Source organism: Thamnophis elegans, chromosome 1 (genome assembly GCF_009769535.1).
Source record: "Thamnophis elegans isolate rThaEle1 chromosome 1, rThaEle1.pri, whole genome shotgun sequence".
In the NCBI taxonomy this organism is placed as follows: Eukaryota; Metazoa; Chordata; class Lepidosauria; order Squamata; family Colubridae; genus Thamnophis; species Thamnophis elegans.
The window spans coordinates 92,813,703-92,838,573 of NC_045541.1; the positions used below are offsets into that span (position 1 = coordinate 92,813,703).

The 24,871-nt window shown below is 38.6% G+C and overlaps 1 protein-coding gene across 1 annotated transcript in view; it reads left to right on the top strand.

Annotated features, from left to right (window-relative positions):
- Positions 1–765: 765 nt before the first annotated feature.
- Positions 766–24,871, top strand: part of MPPED2 (metallophosphoesterase domain containing 2) — a 158,918-nt gene continuing 134,812 nt past the window's right edge. The window contains exons 1-2 of the mRNA XM_032209592.1: positions 766–957; positions 7,478–7,721. Coding sequence (XP_032065483.1) covers positions 7,594–7,721 — 128 coding nt within the window. The 5' untranslated portion in view covers positions 766–957; positions 7,478–7,593. The remainder of the gene's footprint in view (positions 958–7,477; positions 7,722–24,871) is intronic.

The following is a 24,871-nucleotide window of genomic DNA, read 5'->3' on the forward strand; positions in this document are numbered from 1 at the left end:
TGGAAATGCTGTAACTATCACACAGCAATTTGAGGCAATCCTGCAATACATTAACACAAGACACAAATGCATTTGTTTCTATACAAATATGATTTCAGGTCTCTTTATATAAATATGTTTTCGGCTTAGAACGCGGTAGTATTGATTTTCCTTGTTGTAACCCTTCCTGCTGATATTACTTTCTTTAAAAAAAACCGCACTTGTTCTATTTCTTAGAGGGCGGGGAAGGTGGAGAGAACCCCAACCACTGATTAATTAAGATGACATAATGAATGAGAAACATCGAGGCATTCTGATGATTTGTATGCCTTGGGTCTCCTCTCCTATTTAATCTTTAATCTTTCAGGGAGGGCAAAAGATTCGCCGCCGTTCGGCGAGGGATGCTGCTCTGCTTTTTTTTTTTTTTTTTGGCTGTGAGTGTGGCTGGGGCGGGGGGTGGCAGTGAAGTAAGATTCAACAGCAGCAGGGAGGAGCTGGTTCTGTGTTTGTGTGTGTGTGTAGTGTGCGCGCGTTGGCCGCCCTGTTTCCTGGTGCTCTGCTCCCTGACCCCAGTGGCAGTCTTTACTCATTGCACTGTTCTCTTCCTTCTTCGCTTTCTCTCCCTCTCCCCCTCTATCTCTCTCTCTCTCTCTCTCTCCCTCTTTCCTTCTCGTTCCCCAGTTCAGAGCTCGGACTGCTCTTATTTTCTCTCTTTTTCTTTTCTTTCCCTCCCTCCCTCCTTCTCTGCTTCTCTTTCGTTCTCCCCCCCCCCCCGATCCTTGCGGGTCGAAGGTTCTGCCCTGCCTTACACCAGCCGCCCACCTATGCCAAGGTCTCCCTGGCTCTTTCGCTCTCTGTAACCAGCGGCTTCTCGGCAGCGTCGCCCCCTCCCCTCCATGGATCGGCTCCTTCCCCAGCACTGAAGGCATCCTTAGGAATACACCTCTACCTCCAGGAAAATAAAAAGAGGCAGAGAAGGTAAACCATCCGCCCCGTTCGGAAAGGAAGGGGAGAGGAGGACTCCAATGGAAGAAGGGAGAGGAGAATTACCAATAACAAACACAAAGCGCTGGGTTAGAGGTGCCTTGTCATGTACAAGGAGATCAGAGAGGGCAACCACCGCGAAACAATAATCAGACTCAAAACGGGCTGCTTATTTGCCATTCGCTCTGGGTAGAACGGGGGGTTTAAAAAAAGGGGGTTTGGAGAAGGGAAGCTAATTTGCTGATCTGCGTGAGGGTCGGTTTCTTTTGCCTCCCTTCTTCCTCCTCCTTCCCACCCTGGCTTGCAATGCCCCCATCTCTCCTCCTCCTCCTGCCCCCCTCCCGGTTTCGGCGTTCATTTCTTGTCTTTGCGGAGCGGAGGTGTGAGGGGGGGGGGCAAGCTCGGGAGGCGGCGGTTTGGGAATAGATTTGGCAGAGGAGATTAATTTTGCTCGCTGTTTACTAGCAAGTCTCGGGTGATCGGGGTTACAATGTTAGAGCACGACCGGGGGAGGGTAGGCCAAAGGGAGCATTGTGCTGTGCAAGGCTACCGGAGAAAGCGAAGAGAAAACGATAGATCGAGGGAGTGAAATGCAAAGTATAGTTAGCCTGAAAAAACTGAAACGTGTGACTGGCGGGAGAGAAGGACGGCGCCGGGAAGTGGGGGGAGAGAAATCGTTTGTTCTTGCCGTATTTCCCCGCTTTCCAAGAGGCTTTTCTTTTTCACCTCTTTCTCCCCACCTCTCCAAAAAGGAGGGGGGAAAACCCCTGGGGGAAAACTTGGCAAAACATAAAAAAAGTACTGAGTGGAAATGTTTTTTTTTTTTTTTTACTATAGCTGGAGTTTTCCACGTTTCTTTCACATTCAAGGCAGATACAGGCTCCCCCCCCCCCCGCTGCTTTTCCAAAACATGCTTTGAAATCAATGGTCCCCCGAGGCCTAAGCGCCCTCGGAAACCTTTGCATTTTATTGGGATGTATTCGCCTCCCTGTTTGCATGCTTTTCATCGCGATTATTATATTTTTGTTTTCCTCCCTTGCTCCAGGATTATGTCATTCCCCCCTCTGCATCCCTCAACCCTGACCTCCTGAAAGTGTCGTAGCGTCGTGAGAAATAGGGAGTTAGAGCGATCGGCTTGTATTGGCGATGAGCGGGGTGTAGATTTTTTTTTGAGGGGGGGAGGTCACTGCAGAGATCTCAGTAGGGGGGAAAATTATGAAAACTTTCAACGCGCGCGCCCAAAGCCATACTTAGGTAGTAGCCCGCAAAAGGGGTTTCGAGAAAGGGGAAGACATCCCCCCCTAAAAAAAAGTCACTAGAGGGGCTGAAAAATGTGTATCTCTCTGTGGAGTCTGCTTGTTATGGATTAGCAGAGACTTGATCAGGGTCGCTGTGCCAGTTTGAAAGGAAGGGGAGAATCAGGTTGGGATGAATGACGTTGGGAAGAAGGGGGGGGAGCGATAGAAAAGGCAGGATGGTGCGCAGTCAAAGCTATTGGCCGCTGATTGTGATCAATCATTCCCAGCCCTGGCAAGAGGGAATGGGAGAGGGAGAGAGGAGCCAGCCCCGAACACCCTGCGAGGATTTGGAGGAGTGCAGCTACCTATCCGGGAAAGAAAGGGGGAGAAAGTCCACCCAGCGCTGCTTAGATGGGCATGGAGTGACAGCCACCAAGAGGTAGTGCTTGCAACCTGGGACATCTTCCTTGCTCATAGTCCCTTTCAGCTAAAGGGGCTGGAGGAAAATGCATCTTTGCAACAGAGGGAGAGGCTTGATGCTGTAAGGGTTTCTTTCTAAAGGGTCCCCAAGTGCTGCGGGGTGAAAGAGGGACTACCGGGTGCATGAGGGAGTACCTGCGGGTTGGTTTTTGATTTTGATGAAGGGAAACCTGACTTGGTCTCTTTTGCAGGCCGGATGTGTGGGATAATATTTTTCTGCTTAACTGTTGCTTTGATGGAACTCATGATCCCATCCTCCCCCAGTGACAGTTTACCTAGCATTAGGAGTACAGGAGCATGTTGATTCTGATCTCTTGGTATTGTACAAGATTGCAGTGAGAGTGTAAACTTGCATGGCCAGGAGAGATGGGAAGTCGAAAAGATACCGGGCAAGGAGATAGTGGCTGGCCACTTCCATATCTTATTAAGAAAACTTCTCTGTGAGTCCACCATAGTCAAAGTTGGACTGGAATCTTCCTTGCTTTTTCACATACACGCAAACACACAGATTTAATCCACATTCCTTATACTGACAAAGAAAAAACTTCCACTGAGAATGAGACTTGATATGCATATTGCCTGTTTGCCGCTTTATTTTGTATCAGTATTGGAACTAATGCAAGCCTGTAAAAAGTGGTCTAATATGGGTATTCTTTCCCCTTATCTCAAATATTTCAGGAGTTCTTTGGTTAGTAAATAACAGTCCTTGGTGAATTAAATGATGGATTTTTCTTTTCATTTCCCATATTATGGATGTTTTTTTAAATCCTCTCAGCAAATAATAGGTTTGGGTATTATTTTTAATTTTCTATCTTGCCACTAATTAAAAATGCAATCCGTCACAGTGCTTTGTGTTGTGAGACAAAATTGCAGTGTAAATGTTATCAGTGTCCTGCTTTTATAGACTTCAAATAGAACCAGTGAATTCATTTGAACTGGTGGTGTTTTTCCATCATGTTTATTCTTGTAGGATGTCTAATCAGCATTTTGGGGTTCTTTTCCTGAATTCTAGAATCATGTATGAGATAATATGGTAATTCAAAGTTGTTGGCAGTTTTTGGTTATATTAGCTCCTGCATTAAAATGAATGCCAAGGTCAAATCTATTCCAAAGTATGTATATCTCCTTAAAGAAATGATTGTTCTAAGGAGAAGAAAAGAGTTACATTGTTAAAACAAATCCTTATGGGAGGCTAATACCAGCATGTATGTAAAAGTTTTGAAGTACTTTGAAGACTTTGCCTTATATTTTCTTCAAAGAGTTATTCATTAAAGATCACAGTCATTCTCTTTAATAGGAGAGCTGTTTTGCACTAGAAAGACATTAAAAGAAAATTAATATTGGTCTCTTTGGTAAAAAAAAAACATTATTTCTGAGTTTGATATTTACTGATGGACATTTAAAAAGCTATATTTTTTTCTGTTGCAAATGAGAATATAAATGAAATATTTCACTACTTAAGAATTCAAAAGTGAAGTTCAAGATTTTCTGCATGTGTATCAGTATACTTAAGCTTTAAACATTTCCCCCCTCATAGTTGAAAGTTACATAGAAAATAAATAGAATTGAATTAAGATCTTAAATTATCGTCAGTGAGCTTTTTGTAATATGTAACATTAATTCCATCAGTTAATGAAAATACAGTGGCATCTATTTTTTAAAGGGCAGAAAAAGTATGGGTTTGCATTTCATTAATGTTTGTCTTTTATCCAACAGAATCTGCTTTGTGTGAGGGGAAAAAATTGCTATGCCATTTCAACATTAGTGCCTAATGTACGCCAGGATTAAAATTCTCACAATACAAAGTGTGTGTTTTTCCCTCCGAGCTCTCAGGGCTAACATTCTTTTTTAATGACAGTCATTTCTTTAACGGGAAGATGTTTTCATTTGTATTTACTTTTCAGTGCAGTGCAATTATGCAGCTCCACACTGCACACTGCCTTCATAGTTAGTATCTCAAAAGAGAATTACAGTCTTCACTACAGAACGGCAATTGGAAGCAGGTGTTGTATTTTACTGTTATGCAAAATAACAGTAAAATATAATTGTGGTGGAAATTAAGGAAACAGCTGCAAAGTTGGTATGGAGGTTCCTTCATTATAATTTGTAGAGTTATCTTGCACGAATAACTGGGCAAATATTTTATGTACTGAATCTTATATACACATGCACGCACACACATGCACGTGCGCACACACGCACACACACACATATGCAGTCAAAGCTGGAAACAAAGATCCAATTTAATGAAATTTAATTTCATTTGGGTCCATACCTGGTTGATGGAATTAGGGTTCTATATCATCATAATGGCTTTTCATAATTTGAAACAAACAATCCTGATTATAGAAAGGGAGTTGTGAGATTCCTTAGCTTGGCTACCATATGAAATTTTATGTAGGCCTGAGGTGGTATAACAATAAAAGAGAGATGCCCATCTGTCATTTGGAAATTTGTTTCCTGAATTTTGTGCTGAAGTAGATTTTAAACTTCATTTTATACTCTACACATTTAATTTTCAAAATCCAAAAGCCTTTGGATTCAAAGATAGCATCATTGTAGGGAAAGAGCCTCATAGTATGCAACGTGAGACTTTCTGCCTATTTGTAACTCTGCTCAATTATAGATAGAAAAGGTATATTTCAAGTTTGGAATAATAGGGTTCCAAATGTTATGTATTTTGGAGTTACTGAAAATGGTCAGATTCTTTTTTGAAATATTTTTGTCCCATCTTAGAAGTTTTAGGGTGGATTACATTCCTTCCTACAACATTTTTAAAGGTAGTTTTTGGTAATAAGTAATGAGTCCCCCCCCCCCAATTGCTCGATTTGGAATCAGAAATATTACATCTATGCTTGATGTTAGGCTTTTAGACTAACCAAGATTGGAAGCAGTGTATATTCTCTGATAGCAGTGGGAAGAAAAAAAAATCTGAAGAAAATGGGTTGACAGATAAATATGTATGCATTTAAGAGTAGAAGTAGTTATGCAAAAATGCATTATTACAAAATATTTGAATGCCCAAATTTATATACCTTTGAGTGGGAAGGATGTTTTTAATGAGAATGGTTTGGCAAAAATTGGAATAGTAGATACTGTTTGCATCATGTTATTCAAATTGACCTGATCAAATATATAAAGGATAAAGAAATTACATAGATAAAGTAAGTAGATACAAAGTATGACATCATTTAATCAATTAAAGATAAACTGGCTCATAGTAATAAATTAGTTTTAAACTAGAGTGTACAGTTGTATGTTTTAGCGTGCAATGGAAATATGTTAGAGGAACAGGACTTTAGGTGATAACAAATTTATCCCATGGCTTTTAAGTACTTTTCATTTTGCATGTAATAATTCAAAAGTAGGCAGCTCTAGTAGGATGATAAAACAGTAGAGAGAGGTTCTTCTACCTTATACTCCCTGGATAATTTCAATTGTCATAATTCACCAACCATAGCCAAGTTAAGCTCAAAGCACCTGGAAGGCAACAGATGGATGAAAGCTACCCTTAGAACATATGCATTGCCTTGACAGATGTATGGATCATGCCAAGGTCCATCTGCTCGTACAATCTGTTTCTAAAACTGATCTAGATACTTCTGTAAACTTGCAAGTGGAATATAATGGGAATGCCCATCCTTGCTTGTTTACTCAGTACTCAGTCTGGTATTGAAGAGCATAATACTTCTGAATATAGATATTGTGTTTAATTTAAATCACTTATATATTGAATGTTCTTGTTTAACCTTTGCAACCATTTAGTCACCATACCTTAGTGCTTACTTACTAAATAATTGGACTCCTTTCCAGTGCTTTTTCTAGATGATCTGGAAAATATGCGCTTTTAATCTTTTTTTCAAATTGTAATTTTGTAAATCTTTGCTACATTTATCATTACATTGATTTTGCAAATCAGAAAGTTATATTATCATTATCTTTTCCTTGTAACAAGTGCTATATTTTGGTCTTTTTATTTGCTCATTTTTTTAATGGCCCCATTTCCAGCTCTATGGCAACTTATGAAATGGAGTCACTGAATCTGATAAATAGCTATAATTGTATTTGTGAAATATGGCACATGATTCTGACAATACATTATTAAAACATCAATGAAAAATCTAAGAGAAATTCAAAATGAAGAGTATAATTATGTTTGTTTTGTTTTACAGTACTATAATGTAAGATAACTTGTCCATAATGATGTGTTTTGACAGTTGCCAAAATAAAACTATATTTGAAAAGTAGAGAAAGGAGGAGGAAAAAGAGGAATAGATGACAACTGTTGAATGACAAGATACTTGTATGCTGGAAGTTATAAAGCAATGTGGCTTTTATTAGAATAGATAGATTTAAATATACAAAGAACATGGTTTTTAAATTCAATATAAAAACACATTGACAACATTTTATTAGTACTAATAGGATATGCAAGCAAATATCAGCTTGGCATATGAGCCAGCAAACCAGCTTTTTCCTAAGGTACTCTATTCTGTTTCCCTCCCTTTCTAGTTTTCCATTATGTTCTGGTCAGTCTGCAGAACATGATCACAACAAGCAAGTTTAATATTACTTTCCAAAGATTTTATTTTTTTTAATGCCTACTGAAATCTTTTATCTTGGTTGTGGACAGTTTTGATTTTGCTTACATAAGTAGCCATGTTTGGAGATTGAGTTTGCTAATAGTATATATGCTAATGTGATATAAGAAAGATGCATCAAGGAAAATGTTAGGATGAGCTTAATGTTTTTAGATGGAATTTCAAAATGATCAATGTCTCCATATTGTTGTCCAGAATTCTGCAGAGTTCATGAGGACATCTTTGGCTTCCGACATTGGCTGGAACACAATGCTCATTCCTGCCTTTTGCTCTGGAAAGTTGTAACTCGCTCATGTCTATAAAGAGGAAGCATGGCACATGGAATTCCTTCACAAGGCAAAGTTTCCATTTCTGTGGATGAATACAGTTCAAATCCAACCCAGGCATTCACACACTACAATATTAACCAAAGCCGATTCCAGCCTCCACACGTACACATGTAAGTACAGTTGAGCCATTTATGTTGTCAATCATTATGTAACCATCCTCACTTATATCAAAAGATCATAAAAAAAACCCCATGTCTATTCTGCATTAATTATTTATCTCCGGTATGCTTATAATAGAGATGTGGATTTTTCTAACACATATTTTTCATTTATTTTTCAGGATTTAATTTAGAATAGTTAACTAAGCTAATCTAAAACAGTCCTATCACAATGACTTAATAATCATATAAGCATTACAAAATAGAAATGTGGACTTTAAAAATCACTTGGCAATTTTGTAGCTTTTACCAAGATCATGCCTCCAGGCATCTTTGCAGGGATAAAGACTAAAACGTTTTTTTTTTAAATTTTTTTTTAAAAGGATTGAAATATTAGCTATTCTATTGTGTGAACTGCAACAAAGTTGTTTCCAACCCCAAGAACTGGATGTGCAATAATTGCAATTATTGCTGCCTTCTGCTGAAAACAAGTCGATCAAAAATGGGTTGTGTAGTATATTACATTCAAAGAGCTCCAGATGCCAGAGACTTGGTAAAACTCGAGCACAAATTTTGTATGTGAGCTGCAGGCCTTGTAACCGACTTGTAGCTTTATTGATTTCACTGGAACTTGCCAGAGGGACATATTTTGTGAAAATGTGAACACCCTTCCCCCTCTCTTTGCACTCAGCTGCGAAATAGGCCTAATTGGGACTAATTGTCTCCTGATCACTGAATCCTTTGTCCTCCTTGTTGTAAGGGGAACGTGTGCAGCATGCTGCATTCTTCTGTCAAGAAAGACAAAGGATTCCTAGAGGGCTGAACTATTAATCCCAAGAAATACAAATACTGTATTAAAATAATGTTTATGTTCCAGACCTAAACCAACAAAGGTAGAGCAAAAGGTCTTTTCCTTAGCCTGCTTCAGTTTTGGTATTGTGGCTTCTGAGATCTTGCAGCAGAAGGACTTAACACAGACCAAATGCTGTCTCGTCTATATCTTTTAAGTGTGAATGTGTATGTATTGCGTGCCCATGCTCCATAAACACACACCATTTTAAAAACTAAGTAAAGACTTGAATTCCAGATTTCCTTCCCATTGTTTTGTGAATTGTGATCTTTATCAGGCATTTTTTTTTGCTAAGCTTCTTCCCCCCCCCCCCCTCTGGTCTAATGGATAGGTTAAATTATAAAACAAAGGGGCACCTCTTGACCTGACAGTGACCCAAAGCGAATGGGGTATTTCATTCATTGTGTGGATAATAGCTTTTGCATAGTGAGAATGCTGAAGCATGTTGCTACTTTGAACTCTACTTGGGAGGAGGTATACAATACCTGATAAGATGTTCTCTATTGAACAATCTTCTGTTGCACTGAGGGTGGTATGCAAGCCTTTGAGATATGCAGAGTTCCTCAGTAAATGGAAAGCTAGGATATTTTCACCCATACCAAAAGAAAGAAAGGGTGCAAATAGTTTAATCCCTTTAAAACAGTTGCCTTTTCGTGGACTAGTTTAAAAAAGATTTTGGGCGTGATGTAAAAAGCATGTGGTCAGTTTGTACCTTAGAAGTATTTCTTCTACCAGTGGGATAAACTCTGAATTTTAGAAGCATTTTTGAAATAGGTGTAGTGGGTGTTTGAGGGGATGCAATTCAAGAGAAAAAAATATCCAGCCTTTGCCTTCACGTTTGTCTTTCTACATGATTTAATAGGTGGCAATGAGAAAAAATTCCAGGTGTTATTTTAACAAATTACTTCTATTTGATTGTTGAATTGAACTGTAGCTACATTTGTTGCACAGGAACCTGATAATTCAATATGTCGTGCAGTTCATTTGTAGTGTAGCGATTTTACATGAGCTTTGAGTTTTCTGTGAAGCTATGGGAAACAGAATGTTGAAATCCAGTTTTACTTTTAAAAATAGGATGTTGTTATTCTGTGGAAGTGGAATCAGATTGACTTTTCTTTACAATTAGTTGCAAACTAAAAATAAAAATCACATTTGTTTCTGGAAATTAATGGCTACATTGATGTACCTGTAAGTGCAAAGGATAGATTTTTGTTTATTTATTAATCAGGTTAATTAAAGAGATCTGCTGAAACTTAGAAAAGGTGTGCAGCTTGTTCCAGATTTGTTCAGTGAATTCCATAAAGTTGTTTAAGAATAAAAATTGAGGAAGACAAAATGTAAGATGATTTCTAGCAGAATTAAAAGATATAATTTTTATGATTGTTAGAGAAGGCTCTGTATATTTTCTGTTTCTTTGTACATGCTTATTTTGCTTAAAGGACTTTTTTTTTTTTTGCTTAAGGGATCATTATTCGGACATGTGCATACAGAATTGTGTGGCTGTGCTGTTTTACATCTAAGGATAGAGCTGCAGGGATATGGAACTTTGATGCCATTTTTGTTGAATAATTTCTTTCAATGGCATTCTATTGTCGTGTTTACAGCGGTATACAACTAAAACTCCCAAAAGATGGAAAGCAAGCATAGGTTAATAAATTAATACACAAATTGTTGATGGTAAAGAAAGAAAGCTGGCCAGTCTATTTTTTCTACTTAAAATAATATCTTTCCAGAGCTGTACAGGTAGTCCTCGATTTACTACCACAGTTGAGCCCAAAGTTTCTGTTGTTAAGTGAGACATTTGGTAAGTGAGTTTTGCCCCATTTTACGAATTTACTTGCCACAGTTGCTAAGTGAATAAGTGCAGTTGTTAAGTTAGTAACATGATTGTCAAATGACTCTGGCTCCCCCATTGACTTTTCTGACAAGCAATCTTCTGAGATTGCCAAAGGTGATCACATGACCCTGGGACACTGCAGCCGTTATAAATGTGAGTCAGTTGTCAAGCTGACTCACATTTAGCAATGGAAAGCAACTGGATGCAAATCACGGGACCATGGGGATGCTGCAATAAGTGTGGAAAATGGTCATAAGTCACCTTTTTCAGTGCCATTGTAATTTTGAATGGTCACTAATTGAACTGTTGTAAGTCGAGGACTTTCTGTATTAGGTTATAAAATAAAAATCCTGAATTTGATTAAAAATATAATGTAAATTTTGCCCTTGTAGTGTTGCAAAGTATTCAAAGATGCTTCCTTAATCATAATTAATCATGGATTCAGAAGTTGAAAAAAAAATGTTGGTTTCTGTATATCTCAGCTATTTCCCTGCTCTTCCGCTGTCGGTTTCTGACTTAATTCCATTCGACCTAGGACTACAATAGAATCCAAAATTTCCATTGCTAAGCAAGACAATTGAGTTTTGTCCCACTTTACAATCTTTCTTGCCACAGTTGTTAAGTGAATCACTGCTGTTGTTAAGTTACTAACATGGTTGTTGTGAATCTGACTTCCCCTTTGACTTTGATCGTCAAAAGGGTTGTAAAAGGAGATCACATGACCATAGGACACTGCAACCAACATAATAAATACATTCTAGTTGCCAGATGTACAAATTTTGATCGTGTAACTGTGGAGATGCTGCAACCAGTCATAAATGTGAAAAACTGTCATTAAGTCACTTTTTCAGTGCCGTTATAACTTGAAATAGTAAACAAATAGTTGTAAGTCGAGGACTACTTGCATGAATTTTATATATACATTAGAGATTTTTTCTGGCTGTTAGTTCCATATTTATTAACTTATTTACAAAATGTATACCCTACATCTCCAGTGTTAAAGTATATAAAATCAAAACATCAAAGAATTGTTTCTGCAGAAAAATACTTGCTCGGTATGGGCTAGGTTTCTGTAGTTTTGATTAAGTATTTATTTATTTATTAAATTTATTATATAGACACATATTGTGTAGTTTTGAGGAGGCTGATTAAAAATAGGGACCCATGAAAGATACTGTACCCTATCAACCTTATTACAGACTCCTTTGTTTGCTGAGATTGTAAACGTTAATGGTTTGCCAATTAATCAAAACTAGGTACTGCTGCTGGATGACAGTATACATGTTTAAATTGTATTTGCCTTTCTAGATCAATCATTTTAGTTGAGTCTAACCTGTCTCATAGGCTTGCGGTGAAGTTGTTGGAGAAGAAGATTAAAGTAAAGGGCAATAAACATCCATTTAGTTTATTCAAATAAAGCATTTTCATGTGCAGGTGAATTCAGGTAAATTTTAGGAAAATATATACTAAAAAGAGCAACAATAACACATACAATGTAGCTTCTGTAATTTTTTTTCCAGTTCCTTACCTGTAGTTAGCAATGGAAGAACTGGTGTATATTTTTTGCAACAAATGAATCTTGGCTATATGTATGTGTCTTTCTGCTCCTTTTTATGTGTGTTTGTGTATAAGTGGGAAAGGCAGTGCGAGCTGCTCATACCTTATTCTGAATTATATGCCCCAGTTGGAGAGACGATAGAAAGGAATAGTCAGCAACATTTTAGTTATTATCAATATATTTTTCCCACGAATACAAAGGGGTTATGTTTCCTAGAATATTTTTCTAGTCTGATCTGGCTCATTTTCAAAGTTGGCCTTTTCTTTTGTTAACTTCTCCCACCTCAACAAATTTGGTCTCTTTAATTTTCAGTTTTGAGTCAGTTAACTATGTTGAATGACAGTCAAGAGTTTCCAGCACCTTTCCCTTCATTTTTTTTCAGTATTTCATTAGCTTGGGAAAATAAGAATGATAGATAGTGCACTTTGATGAGGAATTCTTTTATCTCATGTAAAAAATATCCTTTCCCTAGGATAAAGAATGCAGATAATGCAGTTGAACTTTAATTAAGAGTATTTCTGTAAATATGCTTGTTCTGTACTGGCAATTCTAGAATAATTTGACTGTCTGATGAGACATGCAGTTTAAAAGGACACTTACTATTTTTTCTGTAAAGATGTTTCCCGTTGCCTTTCTTTTATGATGATGAATTTTATAAAGATAATAATACAAAATACTGAGGAATCAACTACTATGGATGTCTTCTTGTTATACATATATACTATGCTGGACTTGGCATTGATAAATAGAGCAGTGAAAATAACTGTGTAAAGTTACCAAAAGTACATGTGAGATTGATTCTTATATGATTAAACAGTAAAAATAATCATAGCAACATATTGCTCATTGGTGATATTGTAGTTATAACTACCAAGCCTGACAAACTCCTGTAATAATTTTATTAATCTCTAGTGACTTTGAGATTATGATTGGCAAAGATGATGAAGCAAAAGTCGTTCTGAAATTAGAAGTTCAATTTGACTTATTAGAAGTAAATTGCTACTAACCTTTTTGTCCTCGCGTGCTGAAAGTGCGTGCGTGCATGACAGCACTTGTGCATGTGTCCACACCCATAACACAATGTGCACATGCCATCCCCCCCGCATCCTTCCTGCGCATGCGTGGACGACTCCCCCTGTGTCCCATTTTGGGCCTAGCAGGCCTCCCTGAAGTCTCCTGGGATCAAAAATGGGGCGTGGGGTGGGTGCCCCCCCCCGTGCATGCCTACACTGTTACAGGAGTTATGTTGGCCTTGTATGCAGCTTTATTCCTCTTTAGCATTCATCTCCATTGTTCAGTGATGCATTTCCTGCCTCTCTAGGATTTACCTCTATCTGCTTCTGTGAGGCACTTCCTGTTTCTGTTGGATGTATATCGATGGCTTTTATAGTGTTTTTCAGAGACTCGAAAATCAGCAGGCTGTTGGCGCATGCTTGATGGAGCTCAGTTGGGACTCATGTGCCAGAAGAGAGACTTCCGCATGCCACCTGTGGCACCATAGGTTTGCCATCACGGGTATAAGGAATAAATAAATAAATAGTCATTCATATAAGAAAAATGAACTTCTGCAATTCCTTAAAAATGTTTCATGAAAAATATTGTTATACTTAGTGAACTAGAAAAATAGTTTCATTTAATGAGTTTTAATTTGTCTACTATTTAGTTATCAATGGGTATTTTGGTATTTACTCTTTTACTATATACCGTATATACTCGAGTATAGGCCGACCCGAATATAAGCCGAGGCACCTAATTTTACCACAAAAAAACTGGAAAAGTTATTGACTCGAGTATAAGCCTAGGGTGGGAAATGCAGCAGCTACCGGTAAATTTCAAAAATAAAAATAGATACCAATAATGTTTTTGAATATTTATTTCAAAGAAAAACAGTAAACTAGCGGTGTATTCAATGAAATACTTCACTCACCTCATGATGCTGATGTCCCGCTGTGATGATGATGTCCCGTGCAGCCGCGGGAGCGATGTCCCGCCTCCTATGACACACGGCACAGTGATTCCTATCATTGGATCACTGTCCCAGAGGAGGTGGGACATCGCTATGTGGCTGCTTGCCATAACAAGGAGGAGGTGGGACATCGTTGCAGAGCGGCAGGAGGGGGAGGAAGGGGAATCGTAAGACAGCCCTGCATTACATTAGAACGTGAGGAGGGGGGATGGTGCGGTGCGCGCTGCGCGGCAAACTGACACAGAGGGAGGGGAAACTCACAGGGGCACTGGGCCATTCACGAGTGTCACCCAGCGGCATGGCCCCGCCCCTTTTTCTCCTCCATTTCGGGCAAATTTTTCACTGACTCAAGTATAAGCCGAGGCAGCTTTTTTCAGCCCAAAAAGTGGGCTGAAAAACTAGGCTTATACTCGAGTATATACAGTAATCTAGTCTTAAGAAAGATCTCTGTTTTATGTTCAGTGAGAACCCAGTATACATAACATTATTGTCTTTATGAAGAATATTACACTTTGTGTCAATTGACTTAAAAGTAATTTGTTTCTTCTTGCACTTTTTGAGATTGCAGTAATTAGTGAGATGGAATTGATGGATTTATTGTGCACCATAATACACTTCTATTTATTTTTGCTGCTTATCATATTGTATACAGTATTTAAATAAGATTTGCGCACAAGGGAAAAATACAATATTGCTGCCTAAAATCTGTGTGAGAATACTTTGTATAGGTTTTGAGTAAGGTTTTTAATTTTTGTTAGCTATTTTTTCTACTATGTTTTAATCTTCATATATGGTGTCTACATCAAAGAAGACAAGTAATGCAGTGAAGTAGGTCAGGATTGTCATCTTTTCTTGAGCCTGCTTTTCATTTACCTAAGCATTTCTAGAAGATTGGTGGTTGATCCGTTGAATCTTATATTTTGGGGTAATCATAAGTCTAAGTATTATTGCCCCCAAAGTGATTCTTTTGGCCTCATTTATGGTCCAAATAGCAGGAAAAAAACAAGATTATACATTTTAATTCTGTTAAATTGTTGTTAAGTGAATCACTGCAATTGTTAAGTTAGTAATGTGGTTGTTAAGTGAATCTTGCTTTCTCATTGACTGAGCTTGTCAGAATGTCACAGAAGGTGGTCACATGACCCTAGGACACTGCAACCATCATAGATATGAACCAGTTGCTAAGCATCCAAATTTTGATGTTATGACAAAATAACATTATTTGTTAGCCGCCCTGAGTCTTCTGAGAGTAGGGCGTCATACAAGGTAAATAAATTCAATTCAATTCAACTCAATGACCATGGAGATGCTGCAATGGTTATAAGTGTGAAAAGTAGCACATCATTTTTTAAATTGCCATTGTAACTTTGAGCGGTCACCAAACAAGTTCTAAGTTGAGGACTATCTGTATAAAAATGCTGATATATTACCATTTGTGGATGAAGACAAAGTTGTATATGTCAACAGTGATGTGTGCTGCAGTAACGGATAACATTGCAATACAGTTCATCTTGGTGACGTTTTTTGATGCATAATACAATACAGGTCATAATGGTGTTTTCAGGAGGCTTGCTGGTGGATAGTATTCCCCCCCCTCAAAAAAAAGTTGAATTATCATGAGCCTCAGTGGTGCAGTGGTTAGAGTGCAGTACTGCAGGCTGCGACTGCTGCCTGCCTGCAGTTTTGCAGTTTGAATCTCACCAGGCTCAGGTTCAAGGTTGACTCAGCCTTCCCTCCTTCCGTGGATGGAAATTGTTGGTGGCAATATGCTGACTCTTTAAACTGCTTAGAGAGGGCTATAAAGCACTGTGAAGCGGTATATAAGCCTAAGTGCTATTGCTATCAAAAACAGCTATGACATTACAAATACAAAATAGAAAGTGTGGATAGACCATATTTTCTTAATCTGTGGCTTTAAGTAGGAGATCAACTTGATTGGGGTTTTCTGAGTAAAAGATTGATTTATTGTGATATTTGATCAGTGTTGATTTTTAGAAATCAAATAGATAGACTTTTTCCAGTGTTATTTATTTCCTGGGCTTCCAGGGCTTCCAATGGTGTGCTATCATTAACTGTAGTCAAGTTCATAGCAATAGCAATACACTTAGATTTATATACCGCTTTATAGCCCCCTTTAAGTGGTTTACAGAGTCAGCATATTGTCCCCAACAATCTGGGTTCTCATTTTACCCACCTTGGAAGGATGGAAGGCTGAGTCAACCTTGAGCCTGGTGGGATTTGAACTGCTGAATTGCAATCAAATCCCACCAGGGCAGAAGTAGCCTGCAGTATTGCATTCTAACCACTGTGCCACATTCATCCTTGCAGTTGGTCACCACTTCTCATTTCTTTGACATCTTTCAACATTGTAGATATCTCAGGAGACTAGGAACTTTGTGTAATGTACAGTACCCAAAATATGATAACCAATGTTCCCTCTAATTTTTTTTCAGTGTGAGCGGAAAAGTATAGTGTTTGAGCGGCATATTTTCATGCCTGAGCACCTGAATTTTTTTCACATATGTCACCTAAGACAACAATAAAATCAGTATTATTTGAAACTCAAAGTTATGTTTATTCAAGGTACCCGCTTAATTAAAAGTGTTATATAATATCAGTATCACTTAACAACGCTCCTGCTTAGCAACCAAAATGTTGGCTCAGAAAGTCTGGCATTTGAAGCACGCAAGTCTTAAAGCTGTTGTTACAAGACCCTTGCACCCCTAACCCTTTAGGGAAAAAAAACCCCAGGGGTCTTCAAACGTGACAGCTTTAAGACTTGTGGACTTCAACTCCCAGAATTCCTCCCTGAGGGGGGATTATATATTTGGACTGTTTCATAGTTACATTAGAGAACTACATTGTTAGAACTTAGCACAAAAGATACCTTTTATCTGAAAATCCAAATAGAGTAAACCTGCTATTATCCCAGAGCACTAATGTCATTTGTCCCAATCTGTTTTACGAGTCTGTATTAAAATAGATATTTTCACTAAATTTTATAGATCTATATTTCAGGAACCTATCAGAAGTTAGGGCAAGATAAGAGTAGAAGAATGAATTTTGTTGCTGGTCATGGGGATTTTTTCAGCATCTTAAAAGTGGAGTGCATGTGCATTGAACTAGCAATACCCATTTAATAACAAAAGGAAATGGTTGAATTAAATTTGGTAAAGTTGCAAGCGAGCTGTAAAAAGCTTGTGGTTTTTAAAATCATAGAATCAGAAGGGATACTGGAGGTCTTCTAGTCCAGCCCCTTGTCCAAGGCAGGAGTCTTTATATCATCTGAGACAAATGGCCCTCCAGTCTTTTGAAAACCTGTAGCAAGTGAATTAAGATTCCATTGATTTTAATTGTTCTTACTGGCAGATTTCTCCTTATTTCCAGCTTGAGTCTCCTGACAAGTTTCAATTGGTTCTTGTCCTGTCCTCAGGTGCTATTGCTGCCGCCTCCTCCTCCTCCTCCTCCTCCTCCTCCTCCTCCTCCTCCTCCTCCTCCTCCAACAGCACCAACACATTTGCTGCCCAGCGCTGCAGCTAAGGTGAAGCCGCCAAAGCTCCCGCTGGCGCCCCCGCAGCATTAGGCGGAAATCCGGCAGTGCTGTTGGAGGAGGAGGAGGAGGCGAACCAGCCTGCCACCGCCGGCCACCGCCAGCCCCGCCGCTCTTCCCGCCCCCTTCCCAGCCCCACAGTCCAGCGGTCGCAGCAGAAGCAGCCACGGGGCTCCGCTGCCGCTCCCCGCATTTTCTGGATGGGGATCCCTTGGAGAGGGGATTCCTTCCTGCGAGACCCCGTCCAGAAAATGCGGGGAGCGGCAGCGGAGACCCAGGGCTGCTTTTGCTGCGACTGCTGGACTGTGGGACTGAGAAGGGGGCGGGAAGAGCAGCGGGGCTGGCGGTGGGCGGTGGTGGCAGGCTAGTTCGCCTCCTCCTTCTCCAACAGGCAACAGCACTGCCGGATTCAGTTGTAGCCGCCAGGACTTCCACACGTTTCCTTAAGAAATCTCTGCGCGGCAGATAAAAACTTCTGCGCTGGGTTTTCTTGCAACGTGCGCGGCCGCGCAGGCGCGCACCTTAGAGGGAACAGTGATGATAACTGAGCTTGATCATTTATGATGCAAATGAGACTCTGGGTTGATTTGTTCTATGATTTATTTGTTGATTTTTTTTCTTCTATGTCCAGGAGTCTTACATCAAAAACATCAATATTCTTTCTACCTTGCTCTTTCTAAATATAGTTTCCATTTGTATAGAGCATCACAGGCAAAACTATTGTCTGCATGATTATGGTCCTTTTTATAAATAGTTACAATATATGAGTATTTTTTTTTTTTTATGAACAGAACTTTTTTATTTTTTCTTTGAAAAAAAAAACACAAATATGTCATTTGTCAATCATTAAAACATTGAAGTACAATTTTTTTTTTGTTGTGTGTACCCCTCCCTCCCTCCACCCCCCCACCCCCCCTCCTCCTTCCCCCCCCCCCGACTTCCCAGAACCCGTACCCGGTATGGATTTTTAACTAACACAGTCTAAAATCTATTGAGAAAAAAGAAATAAAGAAATTAATGACATTCTAGATTGACCTTAGCTTCTTCTTACTGAACTAACTTTTAACAGTTTAAATCATTTCTGATCTTAAGCATAGGCTAACTGGAATTTCTTAGTCCCGTATTTATTTTGTATATAGTCAATCCATTTTTTCCAGTCTCGTTTATATCTCTCATTTGAATGATCTTTGAGATATGCCGATATTTTAGCCATTTCCGCTAAGTTTGTTACTTTCAATGTCCATTCTTGGATTGTAGGCAAGTCTTCCTTCTTCCAATATTGCGCCACCAACAGTCTTGCTGCAGTTATCAGGTGCAAAGTCAAATTGGTCTCTACCACTGTAAAGTCAGTACATATACCTAGTAAAAATAACTGAGGACTAAACTTTATCCTTCTTTTAAAAACATTTTGCATGACCCACCATATTTTTATCCAAAATGCCTTAACCTTTTGGCAAGTCCACCATATATGATAATATGTAGCATCGAGAGAACCACACCTCCAACATTTAGGCTGTACATTCGGATACATAGAAGCCAACTTTTTAGGATCTAAATGCCATCTATAGAACATCTTGTAAAAATTTTCTCTCAGATTTTGAGCTTGTGTAAATTTCACATTTCTTACCCAGATTCTTTCCCATGTATCCAACATTATTGGTTCCTCAATATTTTGAGCCCATTTTATCATACAATCTTTAACTAATTCTGTTTCTGAATCCATCTGTATTAATACATTATATATCCTCTTTATATGCATTAAGCTTTGATCTCTTATTTGTTTAAACAGATTATCCTCAACTTGAATAAAACCAATTTTTTGATCTATTTTCCACCTAGCCTGTAATTGCCCATACTGGAACCATGTTTGAACTACCTTGTCCTCTTTTAATACCTCTAAAGATTTTAATTGTAATACCCCCCTTTCCGAGGTAAGAAGCTGTCTGTAAGTAATTCTGTCCTGTTTTTGTGCTGTATTCATATTTTCAATTGCGTGTCTAGGAATTGCCCACATGGGTATCTTGTCATTTAATTTATATTGGTATTTCTTCCAGACCCGCAATAAAGCATTTCTTAAAATATGACTTTTAAAGTTCTTATCCAATTTTTTGTTGAATAACAGGTAAGCATGCCAACCAAATAGCAGATCGTGTCCCTCTATGTTCAATATTCTATCATTGGTTAAGTGAATCCAATCACTAATTACAGATAATGCCACTGCATCATAATATAGTTTTAAATTAGGTAGTTTCAATCCTCCTCTCTCACGTGCATCTTGCATTATTTTCATCTTTACCCTCGGCTTCTTTCCTGCCCACACAAATTTGTTAATACCCTTCTGCCATTCTAAAAGGTTCGCATCTTTTTTTAGTATAGGTAACATTTGGAAGAGAAATAAAAATTTTAGTAGAATGTTCATTTTCACTGCCGCTATCCTACCCAGCAAAGATAGGTGCAATTTCTCCCATTTTTTCATCTCTGTCTGTATGCTATGCCAAAGTGGTTCATAATTATGCTTATATAATTTCCCATTTGAAGTTAAAATGTTAACTCCAAGATATTTGACTTTTTTAACTACCTCACATCCTAGCATCACTCCTAATTCTTCCTTTTGTTTAATATTCATATTTATAGCTAATATTTTGGTTTTTCCTAAGTTTATTTTAAAGCCCGACACTTGACCATATTGATTAATCATATTCATTAAAACCATACTGGATTCCTGCGGTTGTTCCAATATTATAACCAAATCATCTGCAAAAGCGCGGACTCTATATTCTTGCTGCCTAATCTTGATCCCTTTTAAACCATCCAAGCCCCGTATTTTATTCAACAATACTTCCAAAGTTATAATAAACAATAATGGGGACAAAGGACAGCCCTGTCTTGTACCTTTTCCAATTTGAAAAGAGTCTGTTAGACTTCCATTGACTATGATTTGTGCTGTTTGCTGTTGGTATATTGCTTTAATTGACTGTAAAAAATTATCTCCTATCTGCATTTTTTGGAGTATCATCAACAGAAATTGCCAGTTAACTCGATCAAAGGCCTTCTCAGCATCCAAAAATATAAACGCAGCAGGGATCTGGTTGTTCTTTCCCAAATATTCTAATGCATTAATAATTAATCTAACATTACTTTTCATCTGTCTCCCTTGTATAAAACCTGTTTGGTCCGTATGTATCAATTGTTGAATGACCAACATTAACCTGTTTGCTAATATTTTAGTAAAAATTTTATAATCTACATTCAGTAATGAAATAGGTCTATAATTTTTGGGTTGAGTAGTATCTTGATCTTCTTTGGGTATCAAAGATATAAACGCTGTCTTCCAAGATGGAGGGACTTTACCTTCCGTTTGAATCATATTAAATAATTCTCTAAGAGGTTCTACCATTTCTAACTGTAAGTTTTTATAGTAAACCGCTGTCAAGCCATCTGTACCTGGTGCTTTCCCTGACTTTAATTTAATAGTATACAGGAACTATAGTCCCATTGTACTAATTTAGCATGAAGATTTCTATAGAATCTATCTTGCTGTTGATTGGGAGCATAAATTCCCAAAAGTAATGTCTTTTTCCCTTCTAAGATTAAGTCTAAAGCAATATATCTTCCAAAGGGATCTGCTTCTATTAATTCAGCTTTCATGTCTTTTCTTAAGTATACAACTATACCATTCTTCTTTTCCATAGCAGAAGCTACAAAATGTTGACCAAGTTTTGAGTTGATCAAATATTTTTGATCAGTTGATTTGATATGAGTTTCTTGCAAACAAATTACATCGTTCTTAAACTGTTTGAGATAATGAAATATTTTCTTCCTCTTCTGTGGAGAGTTCAGTCCGTTGACATTCCATGTTAAAATCTTAGTTGTCATCTTTGGTTGGTTGAAGCATTTTTAGAGCTTCCTGCACGGCCTGTTTAACCTTAGGTCTAGCTCCTCCCATTGCTTCCAGATTTGTTGTTATAGATCCTTGATCGATGGCCGATGATTGTTGATGCTGTTGCTTTTTAGCTTGTTTCTCCATACGTCTAGTAGTCATGCGGCTAGGTCTTGGTTCCATAGCACCTTGCACTTCTAGAGAAGAGAAATGCTCCATCTTGTCTGGTGGTTGTGTAGTTTGCTGTCTATCCTGTCCTTCTTGTGGTCTTTCTCTAGGTCCAGATGGTGCAGGGTGTCCGGCCTTCAATATATTATAATAAAAATCTCGGGCTTTCCATACAGAGTTGAGGTGGTATCTTTGCTTATCAAATGTAAATATGATGCCAAATGGTGCATCCCATCTATACTGTATCTGACGATTTCTGAGTTCTTCGACCAAAAAAGTGTAATCCCTCCTGGCTCTTAACATTTGAGGTGGTATCTCTTTCAAAACAGCCAGGTTTTGACCGCCAATTTGAAGCTTAGTATTATAAGATGCTTGCAGTACCATATTTCTAAACTCTCTTGTAGTAAAATATATAACGATGTCTCGAGGAAGCTGCTTCTGCTTTGCCAGCCAGGAGTTAACGCGGTAAGCTTTGTCAATTCGCCAGTCTTGATTGGTCCCTGGTCTTCCCATCAGGCGGTCAAAGGCTTCCGATAGGATCTGTTTCAGGTTCTCCTGTTTCTCCTCACGCAGCCCCCTTACTCTTAATGCGAACTCCATTTGTCGGTACTGTATCATAATAATTTCTCTTTCAGCTTTTTCCACTTTTTGTTCCACCACCTCTGTTTTCAATGTCAAGTTAGCATTGGCATCATTAAGAACCTCTAGAGTATCTTCCACTCCAGAAATATGTTCTGTTAATAAAGTTACAAGACTCAGCATGTCGTCTCTAATTTTATCAATCTTAGCATCAAATTTCTCATACAGCTCCTGTTTAAGTCCATTTATTTCACTTTTAATTTCTTCTTTCATTTCTTTCATTTCCTCTTTTCTCTCCTGCTTTACCACCTCTCTATTATCTCTAAACTTATCTTCCATTTTAATTGTCTGTGCATTGAGAGCCTCGCTTAGATTACTCAGGAAAAATTCTTTCGTTAACACATCCCCAGCAGGGGGTGTAGGAAGCGGAGGCTGCAGCTTTGTGCCAGGCACTGAGGATGTGCCCCTGGAAGTAGAGGGTGACGACTTCAAGTTAATATTTGGTTTTGAAGCCATTTCAAAATTTATCTGCCTGTAGTTAATAAAACTCTATTGCCTGAATTGGCAGCTTTAAGTAAAGAGGCTTTTATTTTGAAGTTTAAGGCTTGGCAAAACTTTCAGTGAGTAAACATTGTAACAAGACCATTCAGCAGATTCATCACCATTTAACTTCCAAATAAGCAAGGTTAATGAAGGAGTAAAATTCTTCTATTGTGAAACCAAAACAAATGATAAGCAATCTCTTTTGTTTTGAATTTTTGTGAGAGTTAGCAAAAAGTGTTCGTTATTACCGGAGAAGCCAGCCTGCTCGGCGCCATTTTAGAAGCCTCTGAGTAAATAATTTTTCGGAGGAGAAAAAGAAAAGAAGCTAAAATGTTGATAAGCAATTATTGTCCACAGTAAACGGATCCAGCTCGTGATAAGAATAAATCAAACAAAGCTTAGAGCAGAGTGGGAGAGACCTACTTTGTCCTGCACAAGGCAGTTTGAAGTTCCCAGCACGGATAGCCGTTCTGCCTTGGGCTAGCCCCCCTTTCCTGCAAGCACAAAAGCTGCAAAAATCGAAGAGCATTTGCCAGCAAAACAGTTTCTTCTTTCCTTCTTGCCTGAAGGATAAGAAAACCTGATAAGACGTCAGATGGAAGATCCTCTAAACAGGTACGTAGCCAGGAATTCGGAGGCAGCTGATTTTTTGCTGCCTCCACCAGTAGGCTCCTCCCAGGAAGTCAATATATGAGTATTTTTATAAGGCCTTCAAAGCCTTCATTGCTACACTACTGAGTGCTACACTACTCAGTTGCTACACTACTGAGTCTATAATGTATTTATTGACTACTGATTCCTTTATTGTTAATAGGCAATCTTAAAAGGGAGAAGCTATCCAGTGCTTCAGTATATCTTTTATCAATTTTAAGGCTAATAAACCTTATGTTACTGCTTTGGTCTTCTTCATATTTAATCTCAATCCCATTTTTCATTATGCTTCTTGATTTTCATTAGTAGATTGTTACATGTTGTTTGCATTTCAATATCATCATTAGTACAGGGTTGATTATTCATGTTTGTTACTCCAGTGTGAAAGCCACATTCATCTTCCTGTCTGAGCTCTTTCAATATATATACTCTATTTTTCAGAGTATAAGAAGCACCAGAGTATAAGACGCACCAAGATATTGAAGGCAAATTTTTTAAAAAAGTTTTTGCACTCTGCAGACCTTCCAAACCCTCTGCATGCCTCGTTTTTTGTGAAAAACGGGGCATGCAGAGAGTTTGAGAGACCTGCAAAGTGCTCCTGGGGGCTGCGGGGGAAAACGCAAAAATGAGCAAAAAATGGCCCATTTTTTGCAAAAACATGCCTGGTTTTTGCCAAAAAAGAAAAGAAAAAGGGCATGCATAGCCTTTAGGAGGCTTGTAGAGTGCTCCTGGGGACTGGGGGGGGGGGGCAAAAATGAGCAGAAAACAGCCTGTTTTTCGATCATTTTTGTCCTTCCCAGGAGCAGGAACTGCTCCAGGAGCAATTTGCAGGCTTCCCAAAACCTCTACATGTCCATTTTTGTGAAGGGGGTTGGGTTTCAGGAGGCCAAAAATGATGTATTCAGTGTATAAGATGCACCCAGATTTTCATCCTCTTTTTTGGGGGGAAAAGGTTCGTTTATATATCATATAAAAGGAATATATAAAGAAAACATAGTTCCTTGTCTCAATCCTATACAGCAGGTTCCTAAACTGTGGGCTGCAGCCTATTTGCAACCAGGCTGTGTGAGCAGAGTAACAAGTGAAGATGTGCACCTGCCCCTCACACAAAATCATCCCCTCTTTGCCCCTCCCCCGGCTGTGCCCAGAAAGGTTGGGGAATGCTGCTATATCAATCTAGGCTAGCTTGTTTTACTGGGTTCAATCTAGTCGGTGGCTCCTTGTCCTGTGTAGAAATTTTTCATGAGAACAATGAGATATTTTGAAAGTCTCATATTTCTAAGGATACTGTGTACAGTAGTTTGACACTTTTAAAGGTAAAGGTTCCCCTCGCACATATATGCTACTTGTTCCTGACTCTAGGGGGTGGTGTTCATCTTCATTACAAAGCTGAAAAGCCAGTGCTGTCTGAAGACGTCTCCATGGTTATGTGGCTGACATGACTAAACGCCGAAGGCACACGGAACAATGTTAGGTTTAGGGTTGACATATTTAAGTCAATCGAAAACCTTTCTATAATCAGTAAAACCCATGGCAGGTAGTCCTCGACTTAATGACTATTCTTTTAATCATCTGTCATC